Source organism: Anser brachyrhynchus, assembly GCF_964034855.1.
Source record: "Anser brachyrhynchus genome assembly, chromosome: 22".
In the NCBI taxonomy this organism is placed as follows: Eukaryota; Metazoa; Chordata; class Aves; order Anseriformes; family Anatidae; genus Anser; species Anser brachyrhynchus.
In genome coordinates, this window is record NC_137715.1 from 4,858,294 (window position 1) to 4,877,443 (window position 19,150).

At 52.1% G+C, this 19,150-nt stretch overlaps 1 protein-coding gene across 8 annotated transcripts in view; it reads right to left on the minus strand.

Annotated features, from left to right (window-relative positions):
• Positions 1-19,150, minus strand: part of KANSL1 (KAT8 regulatory NSL complex subunit 1) — a 94,660-nt gene that overhangs the window by 66,213 nt on the left and 9,297 nt on the right. For 7 of the 8 annotated variants that reach the window (XM_080565408.1, XM_080565407.1, XM_080565409.1 and 4 more), the window contains one exon: positions 7,805-9,191. In XM_080565408.1, coding sequence (XP_080421534.1) covers positions 7,805-9,108 — 1,304 coding nt within the window. In that variant the 5' untranslated portion in view covers positions 9,109-9,191. Of the gene's footprint in view, positions 1-7,804; positions 9,192-19,090; positions 19,111-19,150 lie in introns of those variants that run through there. The other variant, XM_080565410.1, reaches the window with a different exon arrangement.

Consider the following 19,150-nt stretch of genomic DNA (forward strand, 5'->3'; position numbering starts at 1 on the left):
ATCTGATAATGCAGTGTAACATCACCAGCCCTGAAGCAGCAAAAGCTCAATATTGGTCATTAAGTAGGAGCCACCAGGGAATTCGCTAAATGAAGATTGCCTGGAAAGCCACATGAGCTCCGCTGTCACAAAGCCTTCTGAACGGAGCCGTCCCATTTTTAACCCAACCGGGCACACAAAGGGGCTAACAGCTCCCAGTATTTAGCCAAGTATCATAAAAAGAAAACGAGTTCCAACCGCACATGGGCTGGGTTGAGAGCTACTCGCGAGATAAGATATTTCTTCGCCCGGGCTTGGAAAATGATTGCCAGCAGAACGCTTCCAAAGCTTCACCTCCAGTTATCAGAGAGGAAAGACTTCATGGCAAACACTCCCAAGACGACCGAAGCTCTCTTATTTTCTGTTCTCTAGCCCAGGAAAGTTCGATCTACAGAAGGCCGTTCGCTCGGGACAATACGTTAAATCGCCGTCTCCTACCCAGCATCGTTTTTCCTGCTCCCACCAGAAAACACAGCCAGACTCCCCTCCGGTTCACGCCGCCTCCCATTAATATTTGAAAGTCCTGCCTTATAGAAATAAAAATCCTGCAACGCCTCTTACAGCATCATTGTGTGTTACTATGGCAACTGCAAAAATGTCACAAATACAAGCCTAAATCTCTGCTGGGTGAGGAATACCTTGCTCCTCCCCATTTCCCCCCCCTTTGTTAAGTCGGTGACCAAATGTTTCGGGCCTCATTAAAGAAGTCACCATCCGAGCGCAGACGGCTGTTGCTGTTTTTGCACCGCTTTAACTTACTGAATATTTCATTAAGCGAGCAGCCAAGTGACGTGACGTTTCACAGGTCACCCCCGGCGTCTGCCCAGCCTGCTGGGAGGCACTTTTTAAGTTAAAGCGAGTCCCAAAAGCATCTGAGAAACTCCGCGCCGTACGGGGACACCTGGAGCTGCGGGGACAGCTGCAGCGAGGCGCCAAGGGCTGCTCCCTGCCTGTCCCTGCGCATCAGCGAGAGACAACACAGATCGTGTAGTTATGCTGCAGGGATGCACGCGTTGAGCAGACAGGGAGCTCTAACTCCTTAAAATCAGCAAAATATTTCAGCGAATTAAACGCTTCGCAACAGAGGACGCCCGTACCCAGTCATTCGCAGGGCGGCACGAATTAATCCGCTCCACAAGCGGAAGCGTCACGAGGTGTGCGGGCCCGACCCCGCCACCATTATCCCAGGGAACCTCTGCGAACACATCCCAGGCACCAAAACCCTCGGCTCCGCGTGGCCGTGCCAGGTACCCTGCCCAGAAATAGCTCGTTCAGCGCGGGGGCAGAGCTGGAGCGGGCGTCCCAAAAAGCAGCCTCGCCACAGAGAAGGTCAGGGGGGAAAAAAGAGCTGGATGTTACTCGAGCAAACCATTTAACCGGTGGCCAGCACATCAGCAAGTCTTCCGAATGCACAGAGCTGTGACCGGAGGGCGTTAGGGACAACTCTGGGGGCAGAAGTTACCCATCTCCAGCTCAGGACCCACCTGGCTCTGGGGACAGAAAGGGCAACTCCGGCACCCGACTGCAATTCAGGTGTGTTTCTGCTTCCCAGCTGAATTACAGGTCAATGCAGGTGCCTTCACCCATCTGTATTTTTAAGTCCCTTCTTCCATTCAGCAGCTAATACCTAAGTCGATTTTTTTTTTTAAAGTTCCCTTTCGCCTCCAGCGGTTTCTCCGCGGATGGCCCAGCAAAGCCATCCAGTTCTCCGAGCCTTTGAAACGCGACACTTGCAAAACGCACCATAGCCAGGGTGTGCCCAAAACACGCTCTGTGGAAAAATCTGTTGGGGTAGTGCCAGTGCAGCAAGGAAAACATTTTTCCCCCAGCTGGAAGCCGAGCGCAGCGCTGCTGCCGAGCGAGCGCAACCAGAACGTATCTGCTGGAACGGAGAACAAAGGAGGGGGGAGAAAAAAATAAAAGGCAACGTTACCGCATAATGAAAACCAAAATCTTTCAGGAAGAAAAGCGCATCTGCGAAGTGCACCTTTCCAAGCTCTTTCAGGAAGCCCACGTTCGCCGCTCCTCCACTTTCCGTGTCAGGCAGAGTCACTTTGCAGCTCGTACCGGCATCGGCAGGAACAAGAACGCGGCTCTGAGCCGCAGCCGCTTACAGATGCCGGGGTAACACCGCAAGAGCCTTTTCCCCATCCCCCAGACTGGTGCGTTAGGCTTCAGCACCAGAGATCAGCTCTGAGCCGGGCCCCTTTCCTTGCTAAAATGCTAACTACAATTCTGCGTGAGACTGCAGGGAAGCAGGCAAGCTACCGCACCCGTCCCGAAACACCAGTTCACCTTCACAGACGTCTTTCTGCTTTTCGGATGCTGTGACCAACTTTTCCCAATTAAAAGGAAAGTAATTATTTATCCAAACCCATCCAAAGCATCACCCGCAAGTCCTAAAATACCCGAGTGAGAGCCCGTTCCTCCTGGCTGCCCCACTGGGGCAGGGCTGTAGGGACAAGGTGTGACTTCCAGGTAGCGCCAGACCCCAAATCATTCCCAGCCCTCCACGTTACCCTTCAAACACAAGCCCGGCCCAGCCCTAAAGCCTAAAAACAGGCAGAGAAGACGCGACCCAGCAAGGGGAAAAGAGCTGAAGGAGACGGGTGATGTAGCAGACAGGTGATTTGCACCCACGCGCTGCTGCTCCGCGCAGCCACCCAGCAGAACCCAGGGCAAGCACCCATGGGAGAGGCAGACGAGGGTTTGTAGAGCAGGCGGCGGCAGCGCAACCTCTGGAAGCAGCAGCTCCGTCGGCACTCAGCCGCCTGGGCGTGAACGTTTTCCCGCAGCACAGCACCACTACTGTTCGCTGGGGTGACCCCGCACGGAGCGCCGGTACCCTCCTGGTTGGGACCCCCCTGACACAACCGCAACTCCAGCCCAGGGAGAAGGCTTTAAACAAACTCGTTGTAGGGTGAGAGCCAACGCGACCTTAACGGAGCTCTGCGGACGGCAACGCGAGTACCCAGTAGGACACCTGACCTCCCGTGTGTACTCCAGGGAGGTCTGCGCGGGGGCCAGGCTCGAACAAGAAGCCCGGAGCAGCTCACCGGGCATCCCCTGCACCTCTACACGGCGCGCTCTGACCATGTTTCTAGCAGTAACAGACTCCTTTTCCTTAAGATCTTTTTCAAGCATTTCATTTGCCCTCTTTTCTTAAAAGCAAGAGGGACTCGCACGGTGTCCTACTTACTGGGGATACCTGATTAAGCATTTTCGAACAATGAGCTGCTCCCTGCTATTCTGCTTTCACATGCAAGGCAAGCACGTGCTCAGGATTTGCTCTTTCGCTCCCTTCCCAAGCGAAAGACGTTTGAGGGGCAGCACCCTTGACCAGCAGCAGGCGGGTCACAAGCAATTCGGGTGTGATATATACAGATGTTCATAAGCTGCTGAGAACCAGAAGGTCAGGAACTGTGCTGCAGTCCGTACCTACGAACACAGTGAAGTCAAGAACAAGAAAAACACCACAAAAACACGAGCAGGTAACTGAAAAAAATCATAAAGAGGAGAGAGAGAGTTTTGTGATTGCTCTGCATGGATCAGAGCAAGTGAAACACGTTGGAGACCAGCAGGAAAAACGTCCTTGGTCTCTGCAGTGGGGGATCGGCCGCCTGAATTGCTGCTCCGTGAAGTCACTGACATGAGAAATGTTACTTCATAGCCCTCGAGGCTACCTTCTTGCACCCTCACTTGAAACATAAAATCAAGGGAGAAAAATCCAAATTTCTGAATTCTAATTCCTCAGTCCACTGATGCACCGCCTGCACCTGCCCCTCGAACAACCCCTAACGCGGGCGCCACGAGCATTCCTCTCCAACACGGGGCTTTGAAATCAGTGCTGACAAAAGCATTTATTAGCGAAAAACCTTCATTACTACGCCGGGTCCAGCAATCCCGAGACGCAGGCAGCGTGACGCGACGCAGCACAGGGAGGAGCCAGCACACAAGCTCCCAGGCTGGGGAATGATTCACTGCAACACTGCAGTGCAGAAGGTGCTCGGATTTCCCACCAGTAAACGGGCTAATTACAAAGCGTGCTACGGCATCGCGGCCAGAGGCGTCGGAACAGCCCCGACCGAAGGCACGGCACTGCCTGGCCCTTGGAGGAGGTGGCGTGAGAAGTCAGTCCCTAAAACTTGGCTTCGCTCTCAGCAGACGCTCCAGGTAAGAAATCGGAACCAAAAAAAGCCAAGTTCCCATTAAATATTTGTTTCCAGTACCTTTTCAGAAAGGTCCCGTGATTCTCAGACCGCAGCTGGGGAGCGGAGGCTAACTCCCGCATCACTTCCCGGCTGATGACCGCATCGCTGCTCGGCGCAGGTAACTCATCAGCCAGAAATAGCCGTCGGCTCCCGAGGAAGCCACTCCACAGCCAAACGCAAGGCAAAGAAACCAGCCAGGCTGAGGAAGGCAGCTCCTACAGATACACGTGCACGTGAAACATTTCCCACTTTTACAGCCATTAGCACGGGGCCACAGAAATACCAGTGCCTGGGTAACTCCCTAAGCCCTCACTCGATTGCACAAGCCAGAGCCCCCACCAGCAGCCCTCCAGCACCGGGAGGGATCCGTGCGCCGGGCTCCAAGGCACCTTTCACAATCAGCAGCCCCCGATCCTATCACACCGACAGCAGTTTGGGCCCTTTCAAAGCCCCGCGGGTTTCAGAGAGGCAGGAGGCTGCTGCCTACGGTCAAATATCAGAGCAGTTGTCAACAGGGGAGGCTCCAACCTGGCCATCACGAAGCGGAGGCACAGCGCCCGCTGCTCCCAGCCCCGCCACCAAGCACGCTTCTGAAGCGACACCTCCGAGGCTCTTAGCTGTGATGCAAATCGTTGCTTTTCGTTAATCTGAGCGCAAATGAACGCAGCCTGGTGGGCCTTGATCCACGCAAGTCTACAGGCGCGCATCGAGAGCCAGCCCAGCCCGAGCGCACTTCGTTCCGCGTTAGCCGCATGGGAGTCAAGAGCGGCTTATTAAACCAAGCCCATAGCTGGCAGGGCTTCCCAAAAAAGAAGGTGTAACGAATACCTCCCTGCTTTGTTTATGCATTACACGCTGGCCTGGTTATCTGCTCGAATGGCAGCGCCTTCCCGGGCAGCAGGCGCAGGACGCTTTAGGAGGACCTACCAAGGTCCTGACGCGTGCCTACTGCTACGGGAAGACGCGATTCCCCGGGGAGACGCTGCCTCTGTAGCCAAGACCAGGCGGGCCTGAGCAGCGCGAATGCTTCAAGTCTGTCCTTGACCAGATACTGATTCTGGAATGCCACCACGCCAGAAAAACTCAAAGGTCAGCTCTTATCTAAGCATGATGTAAACAGGTCTTTGTTTCTTTCGCATGCTTCTACTTCAGTCCCAGAGGCGGTCGGCGACACGGCCACTTACTGCCAGCCAGCCACGAGACGCAGAATTTGAAGAGTCACTCTCGCCAGAGAGCGAGAAGCCGGCAAGTCCTTGGGGGAAGGAAGGAGCGGCCAGAAACAATACATAACCACGGGAACCTGGCTGGGGGATCAGGCAAAGTTTTCGCACTCATTAACACACTCCGTCTCGCTACTGAAATTATGAATAAATATAGTAAAAGCCTTCCCCCCCAGTAAATAAATTCTTCAAGCAGCAAAACCCAGCCATACTTGAGCGAGCCTGCAACAAGCCTCTGCCCTTCTGCGCTCGCACAAACACAGAACAATGCTTCTGTACAAGCAGCTGGCCCAAGGCGGCTTCCCAGTGGAAAAGGCAGCTCTTCCTCTTCCTGCTCGCCGCGCTGCTCACGGACGGCATTTAGCTGCGCTCGCTGCGCGCACCAGCTCTTGAGGTTGACTCCGGGAGTTTCGGTAACGAGCACAAATGCGCATTCAGCCTCAACAGCACCAGAGCTCATGAGACCCAACGTCAAAGCGCTCATGCCAACAGGACAGTCGATGGTGGAAAGAGCAATTACGAAATACCCACAGGCATAAACTTTAAACTAGGCTTGGTGGGCCTGGCCTAGATGCCAGTACGCGTACACACCAGCTTCTGAAACGGCGGACAACAAGAAGGATCATTCTTTTTATTGGCTTTAAAAACCCTTGGCTTTTAAAGAGTACTCGGGAGGCCGGGGAACGTAAAGGCATGACTAACGTAAAGGGCAGAAAAGTCAGCGAAGAATTTCACGCATCGTGTCTCTGAATACCGCACTTCCTCTTGGGATTACGATGAGCGGCAAAGAGATTTCGCTTTGCTAGACGACACGAGAATCTACGAAACCCGCAATATGGAAAATTTAATATTACTTTGGACAGACAATATTGTCAAGTGCCGCCTCCAATAAGAGCTACAATACTTAGGAATTCGATTTCACTACTAATCCCAACAGAGCAAGTTTGACGATGTTATAAAACAGGAGTAAAGTTACTCAACTCTTTGCTACCAGCACCAGGGCCGAAAGCCTGTGCCCAGCCAGCACAGATCACACGCTCGGCTGCTAGCTTCGTGCCGAAATCATCTACAGTTTAAGACTTCACATGCAGAAATTCATCTTACACTAACATCCCAGAAAACAATGTGAAATTCAGCTGGAGTTTAATGCTTGAGAGCTGCAATATGGATGTTTATTAGCTCTTATCATGTGAGCATGTTTTCTGGAGGACGCTCCAAGGTACCAAGTACGCACGCTGTCCGTGTCCACCTGCCTAGTTCGGTGAAATTTATGTCACGGTACTTGTCCGGCCATAAACATGACTTTGGACAACAGGCATCAAAATACATTCAGCTATTTCTCCCCGGCTATCTGCGCAAACCCAGAATAGCGCAGGTATGCCAACAACATCCCCAGCCAGGGAGGACCACCGTGGCCGCGCAGAGCTTCAGACTGAGGTTCAACCAGGATGGAACAGATCTGCTGAGGCAAGCAATGTTTTACGCAGCCCAAACACACAACACGGCCTTTTAAGAGATTTGTTCAAAACTACTCCGATAAGCGTTCCTAGGACAAACGCTTTTCTTTGGAAGAAAAGTTTCCCTTGTTCCTTGACCTGTCTCAAGACCTTTTTCCTTGATGCGGGTTTTCCTCCTCCACACACAAGTTGACAGCTAATACTTTGGCAAACAGGATCCAGTTAACAACCTATTAGCTGCTGTCATCATCTAATGCAACTCATCACAAATAATAAGAAAATTCCCAACACTGACTTCCCAGAGATTAAGGAAGACGACACGCTCACTTCACACTTCCACCGCCACTCAGCCCAAATCCTTTAAGAGATTTTTTTTTTTACCCCCAGGCAGCTTAACCAAAAAAATAAAAATAAAAAACACATCACCACTCTGCAGTCAGTGAAGATTCAGACTGGCCTTACTTTACATAACTGGTTTACAACAAAGATCCCCATTGTGAAAAGACAAATATTTCATTTCAGGGGACAGGGCCAACACATAAGCAAGACAGTGGAGAGAACTGCTTATAGTATTTCGAGTTCGTATCTGCAGCATGCCTGAGCTGCTCCAGCCAGGCACTATTTCCAGGACTTGCTGCTCTGAAGGAACACCGACGACTACTGAACGCACGGAGGATTTTAACTTCAGTGCTCCCTGCGCTGCCTGAACTAGGAAGCGTGCCACAGATCACACCACACTAGTTTTTAACAATTATTTCTTTGATCTAAGCCCATCAGAAGAGAAAGGCGTTCCTACAAAATCCAGATCCTCCATCTGCCACCTTTCCCCTTGCTCTCCCCCCTACCAGCGGTAAGACAAAGCATGACTGCTACTTACAGCGGTACGTGGGGTTGTTCTGGGTCTGCTTTGGTCAGTTCCTCCTCTTCAACGTCAGACTCTCCTCCCGAGCTGCTGTCAGTGACATCCGAGTCAAACGCTTGTTCGCTGGATCTCAGGTTGGCCATACCGCTGGCCGTGAATCTCTCCAGTTCTTCCGATATCGAATCGCTCTTCAAGAAGCTGCTTAGGCCTTCTGAAGTAACTGTCTCGCTCGCAGCTTTCCTCAAAGCTGCTTCTGCTTTTCTGGTCAACATCAACTGGCTCCGATGCCTCAGGGGGTCCAAAGTTGGAAGCTTGCTCAGAGTTTTCTCCAAGAAGCCACCCAACTGCTGCTGGATGTGTCTCTCCACCTGCTTCGCCTGCACCACTTGCAAGCGTTTCTGCAGCCTGCGAGCCCGGCTCTCGATGTCTGCCTGCCGTCGCAGCAATGCCCTCGTCCTCATCTCGGAGTCAAGAGCACTGTGGTGACTGGCCAACAGAGAAGGCTTCTGCTCCTCCGACTTACCGCTCCCGAAGTCCGAGTGACCAGCAGCACCAGGCAACCTGGGCTCTCCACTGCCACCCTCGAGCACCCGCTGCTGCTCCATGGAATTAAGGGAAGATTTGTTTGCAGTGCTATTATTGCTAAACGGAGCCGTGTGCTCTGCATCAAGGCTTCTATGTGGAAGAGTGCAATTGGTCAACCCGGTCTTCAAATCCCCTAATTCGGAACCTCCTGCGTTATAGTCAACGCCCTGGAGGGCAGCAGCAGGAGGAGCACACTTCCCACCATTCAGAGCACTAGAATTTTCATGGTCTGAATTGGTACTTTTGGCCAATTTCTTGGCCAAGCCGTTTACAGGCGCTTGCGGGAGAGGTGGCTGGCTATTAGTACTCATTGTTTTTAGATTCTCCAAAGTAAATTCCAACACCGGTTGCCTCCCCAACAGATCACTTGTTTTCAAGAAGGACTGAGATAATAGAGAGTGAGATTTAAGGACTGTCTGCTTGTTGAAGACTCCTTGCAGCTTCAGAGGCTCTTTTGAAGAAACAGATGTTACATCCGAGCAGAGGTAAGAGGCCACCAGCGGCTGCAGCTTGCCCAGCTCTTCCTTCGTAGGGTTGTTTCGGAAATCTAAACTGGGATCCTCCGGAGCAATGGCTTTCCTTTTGGTGCCGTTGGCAGCCAGGAGGATGTTGTTGGCGTTGCCGTTGCTCTCGGCACTGCCAGGCGACAAGGTGGAGGACGGGGGAGCCAGCTTGAATCGGATGTGGTGAGCTTCAGCTGCTGCGTCAGTGAGAGCGGGCGCCATCGCAGCCATTCAGCACAGAGAGACGGGAAGTCCAGCCTCTCCCGGTGCCGAGGCCAGCTCCACTGCCTCCCACTGCCTCTCCTGAGGACAGCCTGCAGAAGAGAAGGAAAAGGAGAAAGTGAGGCATTGCACTTACACAAAATGCAATAAGCAAGACGACAGCAACCAGGGGTATTGACTTGACGCTCCGGTAAAAGCCACGGGCACGCCATCCTCCCCTTGCCACCATCAGCCTCATGCCGAGTGGAGCCACCCGGGTGCCAGGAGGGTTAGGACAGAAGCAGCAACACGCGAGCTGGCCCCTAGGATCTTCCAGAGCTGGCGCCTCTAACTATTGCCCTCATCTTTCAGACCATCCACTGAGCACACCCGCATCCTTCCAGGCCTTTGTGAAAGGTTTGGCTCTGCGTACCCACAGCCCGTTGCTCAGTGCCACCAGCTCGCCAACTTTATCTTGAAAGTCCCTGAGCTAAGCCTATAAAACGCTTTCCACTACTTCTACTGCCAATTCAGGTGTAAGAAGTGACAATGTAGAACTGGAACATGCAACAGAGACAGGGCCCGAGGGGAAAAAAAACCTCCATATGCTCCAAATCCCAGTAGCTAAAGAAACCCCGCAATCCCACATGGGCTGGGAACCCCATCGCTTCCCTGAAAGAAAGCCCTGGACTTCAAGGAAGCCGGTTCCCTGGTGTGCATGAAAGCTACTTTCCCAGAAGCTCATTTCCAAATAAGCCAGGTGATTTCCAGCGTTGGCTGTTTCCACTTCTCTTTCAAAAACATGGATAAAGATTAACTCACGCGCCATGACGGCACACTTCTATACTGACCGTAATAGCAAGCCGCTGGCTTAACTCAACTAGATCAAACAAGAAAAATAACCAAAGGCATTTCATTCATATCTACTGCAGCCTTTTTTTTCCCCCAGATGTCAAGTTTCTAAAAATTTACCTATTTTCTTTACCATTAAGCATCAGCAATTTTAATGCCTTTTTTTTCTGTTCGAACTGCCTTCACACAACCCACAGGACAGGCTGTGCTAACAGTACAAGACACTTTACTCTCCTTGTGCTGCAGAAGTTGTGCAGTACCTTCACAAGCTATTTCAATGTCAAGTTAATAATAAGAAATCGCCCTGATGTCTTGCCTGATACGCCAATCCTCTAATTTCACATAAATTTGCATAAGCTTGTTGTAGCTGTTCATTAACACACCCCAATGACCAAATTAATATACCATTAGATAGTCCTCACTTATCCTATAAGAAGTTTGAAGACGTTGAACGAGCAAAATTCAGCAGGCAGTTTCGGTTTGGGCCTTGTTCAGCCACACCGAGGTTGCTCCCCCGTGTCAGACCAAGCACCTAATGCAACCTACAGAACCGCGTTTACTTCCCACTCGTGTCTGCTCTCGGAGCTCTGCCCTCCTCCTCGTGGACCTTCAAGCACCCAGAGATGAGCATCTCAACTTCCTTCTCCAACTGGGAATCGAGCGGGGCGCTCAGGTCAGACCAGGAGCAACCCGAGAGCAATCCCAGCTCTCCCCCATGCAGGTCAGGGCTCTACTTGCCAAAAATAAAACAAACAGAGCACCGCTAAGTGCTGGTTTCTGGCAGCATGTAAGACCAGTAGAGATGAAACCTTTTCCAATCGTATCAGTAAGATTCTCGCCAGGTCCACAACTCAGACCACCTCCAGTGCTGCCCATGCTCGCCCAACCCGCAGAAAGGTAGCACAGAGGAAGACAACAGGGAAAAAGGACACGCTCATGGGGGAACTGATTAAAAAACGAGCACAGAGCTACCAGCGCTGAGTTCAGACTTCAGAAGTCCCCTGCTGACAGAACTTTACCTCTTTTGTAATCAACTATACTTTGTCCTCACTGAAAAGAAAGTACGCTGCACGCCTACAGATTTAATGTACATCACACTGAAAATAGTTTTTAAGTCATCATTTGGGTCCATAAATAATGACAACGACTCTTTGGGGCAGAAACAAAAAAAAAAAGGAACCTGCAGGGAACTTTCCACTTGTAGCTAAGATGCCCTTGGGAGAGGAGGGAGGAAGAATGCCAGAATAAAGGACTTCCCCCGCTCCAGCCTCCTACCAAGACCTCCAACCAGATGCGTACACCAGGAGGGACTGCTCCTAGAGCAGCTGCCACTTCTGCAGGACCACGCTGGTCTGCCCTGCAAAGGGAGGCTCTGGATCAGCGCTTTTCACCACGACTGCCACCGTAACATCACAAGGCAGTGAGAGCAGCTTTGTGAACACCCTTACCGCAAAAGGGCAGAAAAATCCACGCTTGGTGCGGAGCGCAATGATTCACTGTGAACACGGTCACACTGCGCTGCAGCCATTTAAGTCTACCAAGGCTGAAAAGCATTTCAGAGTAAGTTTGTATGTCATCAACTTCAGTTGCATTAAGAGAAGTAGAAAACGGAAGCAAAACTTTCATGCTGCCTCTTCCTCCAGGTTAGCAAACTTGCTTTAAAAAGAAAACCCTCCTCCCAAGCTAGAGCAACCCTCCCTGCCTTCACTTTTAGTTGGGCGGACAACATTTCAACACTTCTGAAGCCCGGGAAGACACCCTTAAGAATGAGGCTTTGTTCTGGTAGCTTAAAGATGACCTCCAAAAGTATTGGGTGTATGGCTTTTTATTTAAGTCCTTAAAAACTGCGTGCCAGACAGCACTGGTTTCCCTAACGCTGAATGAGATCTCCACTGCTCTGAACAGCCTTGGGAAGAAGCGCTAAGGAACGTTTGTGAACATGCTTCCCCCTTGGCTCTGTTCGCAGGCTTTGCTTGTTGTTAAAGCCCCACCACAACATCTCTAACTCCTTCCTACGAGAGCGGGGGGAGAGGGCAGTAGGCACCTCAGAGGTGAGCGTGGGGACGAGGAGCAGAGGTCACGGACACACGGACACAGCCTGCGGAACTGAGCGGGTCTGGGAGCGTTCCGGCAGTAATTCTAAGAACTACCCACCCCGCTGGCCTGAACCTCGTCTGCCCCTGGGACTCGAACCACGCTGGCAAGTTCTCCCCGACCCGCTATCACCCATCAGATCGACGCCAGCACCCACAGGTCCCTTTTTTTGGCCTTCCTCCGCCAAGGGCCTGCGACTCCGAGCACCGGAGCTGGCAGGAACATGGCCCACAGGAGAAGCCCGCTCCAAGTCCCGTTGCGGACACTGGAGATCACCACGACGAGCCTGCAGCAGCACAAACTCCACACCTGCCCTCAGCAGCCACAGCACGACCCTCACGCATGCCTTGGTCCGGATTTTGCTTCAAAACACCCAAAAGGAGCTTCTTCTGGAAGGGCGACATGTACAGCCAGCCTGACAGCGATGCTCCGAATCCACAAGCACATCCTTGATTTTTTACTTCAAAACTAGAGCACTGGCAAAGCAGTTAGCGTTAATTAACAGAGGAAAGATGAAAGGCTGTAGCACACAGTTAAAAACAGGGTAACCGTAGCTCGCCCAGCTTCCCTCGCTTCCTGAGGAGTGCGAGCAAGGCCACCGAGGGAGGAAAGTCACTGGGCCGACTCGGTCAGGTGGCTCCAGCCACAGCTCCACGTGAACTACGCTCGCATTCAAATTCTTACCCGCCTTTCAAAATCAGAGCAAAGGGAAAAGCGTCAGTAAGGCCAAGGAAACGATGGGAGGTTAGGAGAAGCACGAGGACGGCGGCCAGTCACGCTACCCTCCGCAGCGGCCGTCGGGTCACAATGCCCCCGAAAACGATCTTTCTTCCTTCAGCACGCCGACTTCTCCAGGACCATCTGGTTTTAAAACTCAATTTTAGAACCAGGCCTTGAAAGGAGAACTGGCTTTCCAAGCACACCAGTTTGTGCAACGCCTCACAATATAAGCCCGAAACGGACACGCTAAGTTTTTGTTCTCTGAAAAGTTGTGACAGGAGTTTCGGGAGGGGGGGAGAAACCGAGCACCTGTGCTCGCAGGAGGGTTCACGAGAAGAACCGGAGGGCTCCAAGGACCAGAGGCCTCGCCACCCATCCGCCCCCACAGGGGCACGGCTGCCCCCAGGCCTTGGCCACCCCACGCAGACCACCAGCCCCCCAGGCGGTCTGCCTCCCCCTGGCACCGCTCACACCCACCTCCCGTAGGTCTGAATTCCCCGGGTTGCCATTTAAACCCTCACACTGAGGGAATTTCGCGTGCGAATGTCACCGTCTCATTTCATCACGCGCCAAAGCAGGCCGGGGCTGCTCTCTGTGAGGGCTTCGAGGCCCCCTCGCACCCCCGGATCTCTTACCCCAACGCTCTCATCCAAACCCACTTCAGGACATGCCCTTTCCCTACTCCTTGCGCTAGGAACGGAGACAGGAGAGGTTACGGGTACCCACACAGAGTCGAGCTCAACGCGTGCACGAAGGGCCAACAAAGCAGCGAAGCCTCCCCGCGCCTGGTGCTGCGACCACCCCCCAGCCCCGGCACCACGTCCTGGCAGCGGGGACCGCGCACGGGGGCTCAGCACCTCAGGCCGGGTGCTGAGGGGGGGTCCCAACGAGCCGAAGGCTGCGCAGGCCAAGCGCCCCCGAAGGAAGCGAGCACCAGGCCAGCTCCCACTTCCCCCCTCGCCTCCTCCACGCCCAGGCATCTCCTCAGCCTGCGGGGTCACAACCAGCTTTCGGAAGAAACTTGGTGAGAATTAAATCCCTTTACGCCTCATTCTGCGGCCGAAAGGCTGCATCTGAGCTCCTAACCCCGCAGAGCAACTTAAAACGCAGGCACTCGACACAAAGCCAACACCCCGAGCCTAGAAATACTTCCCGCATCCACAACGTGCATCCACCAGAAGTTATATACAATATGCGTAACAGATCCCCTACATGCCTTTTGTATCACCCTTCAATGTTTTATAGTTGTCAGACAGATGTTTACCAATTTAGGGAGAGATTTACATGAGAAGTAACTCTCAAAGCTTTAATTAAGAAAACGTGACAGGCAAGTACGGGACGATGAAGTTATCGATAACCCAGTGGTCACACGCAGTTTGGCAGCCTGTGCACTTATAATGACCTACATTTGGGAAACAGGCCCCTTTTCCTCTCTTCTTTTTTTACAGAAAAGAATGAAAAAGGTTAAGAAATGAGGATTTTTAAAACACATCCGTAAGTATCTTCCGTATATATTAACGCAGCAGACTGGCTCCTAGTCACTCAGGGAAAAATAACTATTTTCATATTAAGAACTTCCCAGGGAATTGTACTTCTGCTCTAGAGCAAAGAAGAAAGAATTACTAAGCTCCAGTTTTATAGCCTTTGTTTCCAATCAGAAGCCCTCAAGATTAAAACAGAAGCTGCTGCTTTTCACTTGCTGGCCCACAGAAGTGGCAGGGTCTTTTCTCGACCAGCAACCTGAGGCCTCCTTCTTCAAGCGCAATTTTCTGTTACGCCTGAGTTCTTACCGGATATAAATAAAACTCCCTATGCTTTGCGTAATTTAAGGTAGAGGAGTTCTTATCAATGCCATGTCTGAAAAAAAACACCAAACATCCACAAAGCCAAATTAACTGTCATCTCCCTAATCAAAAGTACGGAAAATCAAATAATTTTAAGCAAGAATGACTTCACCAGGTAAATGAAGCATCTGGAGATAAAAATACCCATCGCTTTTAGGTTACTCTTCAGAGCAAAGTTGTTTTCTACAGTCAAATATAAAGCAGCATGGTTTAAAAAACAATAGTGGGGCATTTGCAGAAAGCAGCAGTCTGACAGAGTACTAACAAAGACAAAAAACAAGCTTTAATTATTAAATCCAGGTCTCCCCCCTCATCCAGTATCAGAGAGATTTTGTTTTTCTTTCGCATAATCTGGGCAAGTTGCCCAGGAAATATGAAAACCTGAACTCAGGACTCAGAGAGCAAGTTAAACAAAAAACAGAATTGCCTCTTCAGTTTAAAGACACATTTCCATTCAGGAGGCGCTGTTATAACCACCTCTGGGCGAAAGCATACAAGGATTTTTACCAAAACTTAAAACCCCTGCCCTGTAAACGGTACCACCTTGATCCTCTGTGCTTTAAACACTGCGTAAGGACTGTCACTAGAAGAAGCCTCACGGTAACTGGTGTCCGGCACGAAGCGACAGGCCGGAGGAGCAGAATTAAGCATCCCCAACCACTCGATCCCTGCCCAATCTGGCGGGCCAGCCTCCCGCCGAGTTTAAATACCTTATTTCGAACGGAGCTCACGAGAGCTCCCCCGGATACGTGTGCTCAGCTAACTGCAGACCTCAGCTTTTATTGCTCCTCAGATCTCACGGCAGAGAGAACAAATCCACCAGGACTGCCACGGCAGCAACTAAAGCCAAGACGACGCGAACTCCGGAACAGAGATGCTCACTGAATGGAAGATGACGCTCAATCGCACGGCACACGTCCCTTTCTACGGGCCACGATTGCAGCCTGAACTCGGTTTGCCGTTTCTCATTCAGCGTAAGGCAGCTCGCTGGTAACCCTTCCCATCGTATCCTGTCACTGCAGCCCTCGACAGGAAGTTAGGAAGATTTCAGCGAGGAGAATCGTGAGGTCTCACAGAGCTGAAAATGACAAGTCTTTAAGGTCCATCTTCCGCTAACATCTCCAAGGTCCAAAAAAGCTCTCCGTATCACACTAGGTATTTCAATTAAACTTTTTTTTTAATAGCTAGTTTTTTTAAACGCTTGGCTCTCCGCTAAAAAAAAGTTTGCAGCCAAAGATTAAGTAACAGATGAAGATGTGGCCTGTTGAGGCTGACAGCTACTCCCATTTCCTCTCCTCAGATGCAATTGTTATCCTTTTTCCTCGTTCTGTTAGATAAACAGCACAGCTCCACCACTAAATTCAGACAGCGTGCTCTCAAAACTCTGTCCCCTGGAATTAAGTCTCCATGCCTATTAGCATATCCCATTCTGCTGCAGTCATCTGGTAACAGGAGTTGAAAATATGGGGGTTGGGGGGGGGGGGGAACCGACTTATTTTTCTTATTTTCTAACTTTCTTTGAAACCTGAACAGTAACTTATCCACAGCCCTCTTCCAAAAGCAGTGCCCTGAACTCAGGCTGGGGGGACACACGCGGGGTTTAATGGAATTGTGTTTACCGAAGTCCCGCAGCACCAGGACTCTCGCAGATTTGGGTACGACAACTCCGTGCCCAGTGAGAAGCAGCAGAAAGCCTTTCTTCCACCTCAAATTATTCGTTACAGAAAGCTGCATCCTTGAAGATGCGGCTAAACCGCTACTTACAGGGCAGGAAGGGATTCTCAAAGCAAGCGGCATTCTGGAGCAGTCTCTGCTTGTCATTCCAGACAGACATTGTATTCCTGGAAGTTTTGAGCTGGGACGTGGTATTTATAAAACGCAGCAGCGGAAACGGTGCTCCTCAGATCACCTGCCGTTCCGGCTGTCCCGGTACCAAGCAGCTCCTTGTAACGAAACTATAACCGCTCCGAACACGCGCGCAGAAGTCACATTTTATCTGGCCTCAGCACTACGTGATCCAACTGAGCCACTTCCGCCGAATTAAATTCCCATTTTTGCTTAAGCTGGCCCACCTGTTTCCCACACAGCCCAGTAAAAAGCAAACGAGAAAGACAAAATCGGCTGCTGATAAATGGGGATGGGCAGGGATATCGCTGACTTACACTCACCAAAGAAAAAAAAAAAAAAGTAGTTCCAGAGAAATATTAAGACCCTCCCATCGGAAGAGGAAAAATAGATGAAGTTTCGTGGGCGGGGTGGGGGCACCGTGCTGCTCGTCCTTTCTCCCCCATCCCAAACCTTTACCCTTGCCCTCAGGCCGCGTCTTCACCCCGCTATGGGTTTAGTGCTCCCCTGCCTGGAAAAGCCTTTTGAAGCTCCTGAGGACACGCACCGCTCGCTGCCTGAGCAGGAGGAGGGTGGAGTGCTGAAACTCCAGAGACATTCTTTGTTCGGCGTGTTCATTAGATAATGGCAGTTGCGCTCTCACACACACACACACACACACACACACACACAAAAAAAAAAAAACAGTTATAAACAGGGCAAAAGGAAGTGACTTTGGTCGAAGAACTGCTCAGCTTTCCCCCCTGGCTTTTGTGATGTCAGAATTTCACCAGTTCTCCAGTTACCGAATGAGCTCCGAGAGCAGATGAGACTCGAATTCGGCATTGCAAAAAAAAAAAATTTAAAAAAAAAAAAAAAACACAACGCAAGGAATCAACCCAGCCGCGTCTGCCTGGTCATCTGCTGCTTTATCGTTTCCGAAGAGGGAACGCAAGCCATCCCCCGTCGCCAAACCATCACGGCTCGGCTCCAGCGCTATCGCGGCCGGGTCCCGCGCCGAGCCCCGGGGTGGCCGTGCCACCCTGGCAGCGCGGTGCCGGAGCACGCAGCCGGCCCTCCCGCGCCAAAAGCACGCCGCCCCGAGCTCGGCCCCGACGGTGGCCGGCAGCGGACAGCCGGAGCCGCGCGCGGGGCTTACCCCACCTCCCTCCGGCCCTTCTCCGTCTCCCCCCTCGTTAATTGAGGCTTCTTAATTAAAGAAATAACCGCGGCTCGAAGCGATTCCGCCGCGCCGCCCTTACCCGCGCGCCAGCGAGCGGTCGGGGAGGAGGAAGAGGCTGAAGCAGGGGGGAGAGAACCGGAGGTTCCTCCATGAAAACAAAGGCTATAAAAAGGACAAATGTGGTTTAAAGGGAAGGCGCTTTCCGCGTTCGGGACGGGCCGTGCGGGGCTCGTAACGCCCCGGAGGACCCCCCCGGAGCGATCCAGGCCCCCCCCCCGGCAGCGGGACCCCCTCGAGTCCTCGCCGGCGCCCAGCAGCGGGGCTTTTACCTCGCCTTATTTTTAGAGGCACAAATCACACTGTACGCAACACATGACATGATGTAACCGCTAACACCAAAACGGCCCAAAGCAGCGCAAAACGTACTGGTCAGCCCGAACAAATAACCAAAAAAAAAAAAAAAAAAACCCTGCAGTTCCTCCCGGAGCCCGACCGGTTTTTATGGAAAACTACAGTTTTGTCATCCGAGTGCATTTTACATAACAGGCGGCGTGGAGCCCGCGCTCTGATCCACCTGTACACAAATTTAATTAGCAGGGAGGTCGCAGCTCCGTTTGCCAGAAGGAGCTGCCTTTTTTTTTTTCTTTTGGTAGAAAATAATCTTAGTTTTGTTTTTTTTTTTTTAGTAATTTTGGCCGCCCTATTTTGCCTTTTCCGAGACCTTCGCTGCCGGCCCAAAGGAGGGGAATTTCTCCGTAATCAGGCACCGAGAGATGCTAATCCCGTGATGAAAGTAAACACCCGTGCCGGTCACCGAGAGCCTTTCGGGAGAGCCGCGCTCTCTTGTTTGGAGAAAAATACACTTCGGGTCGGCGGGGCCGCTCCGGCAAGGGGAAAAAAAGAAAAAAAAGAGAGAGAAAAAAAAAAAAAAAGAAAGAAAAAAAAAAAAGAAAGAAGCAGCCGGAAAGTAAATACAGGAAAATGGCTTAGCAGATCAAACCCAGATGAAAAATTACGCTATTGTACAGCCCGGGAGCAGGGGCAGGCGCCCGTGACACAGCCCCGGCCCCGCTGACAGCCCCGGAGCCCCCCCCCCGGCGCTGGGAGCCCCCCCCCCGGGCTCCTTTTCCACGCGGGGCCGGGGCGAGCGTGCACGCGTGTTGCAAGCTGGAGGTTATGCAATTTTTTTTCTCTTTTTTTTTTTTTAAAAAAGCTTATTTTCTGTTTACTTTGAAAACTTCGCGTGGCCCCCCCCTTCGGCCCCCCGTTAACCCCCCCCAGGGGTAAAAACGGATCCCCCCCCCCCCCCCCAACCCCCCCCCCCGCTCCCTCCGCGCCTCCCGGGGGTACACGAGGAGCCGCCGGGACCCCCCCCCCCTCCCCGTACCCCCCCCCTCCTGCCCCCCCTTCCCGTTCAACCCCCCCCTTTCCCGTCCCACCCCCCCCGTCCCCGTGCCCCCCCCCCCCCACCGCAGCCCCCCCGGTAATACTTTACCCAACGGCGGCACCGGGAAAACGGGGGGGGGGGGGGGTAAAAATAGAAAGGGGGGGGTGA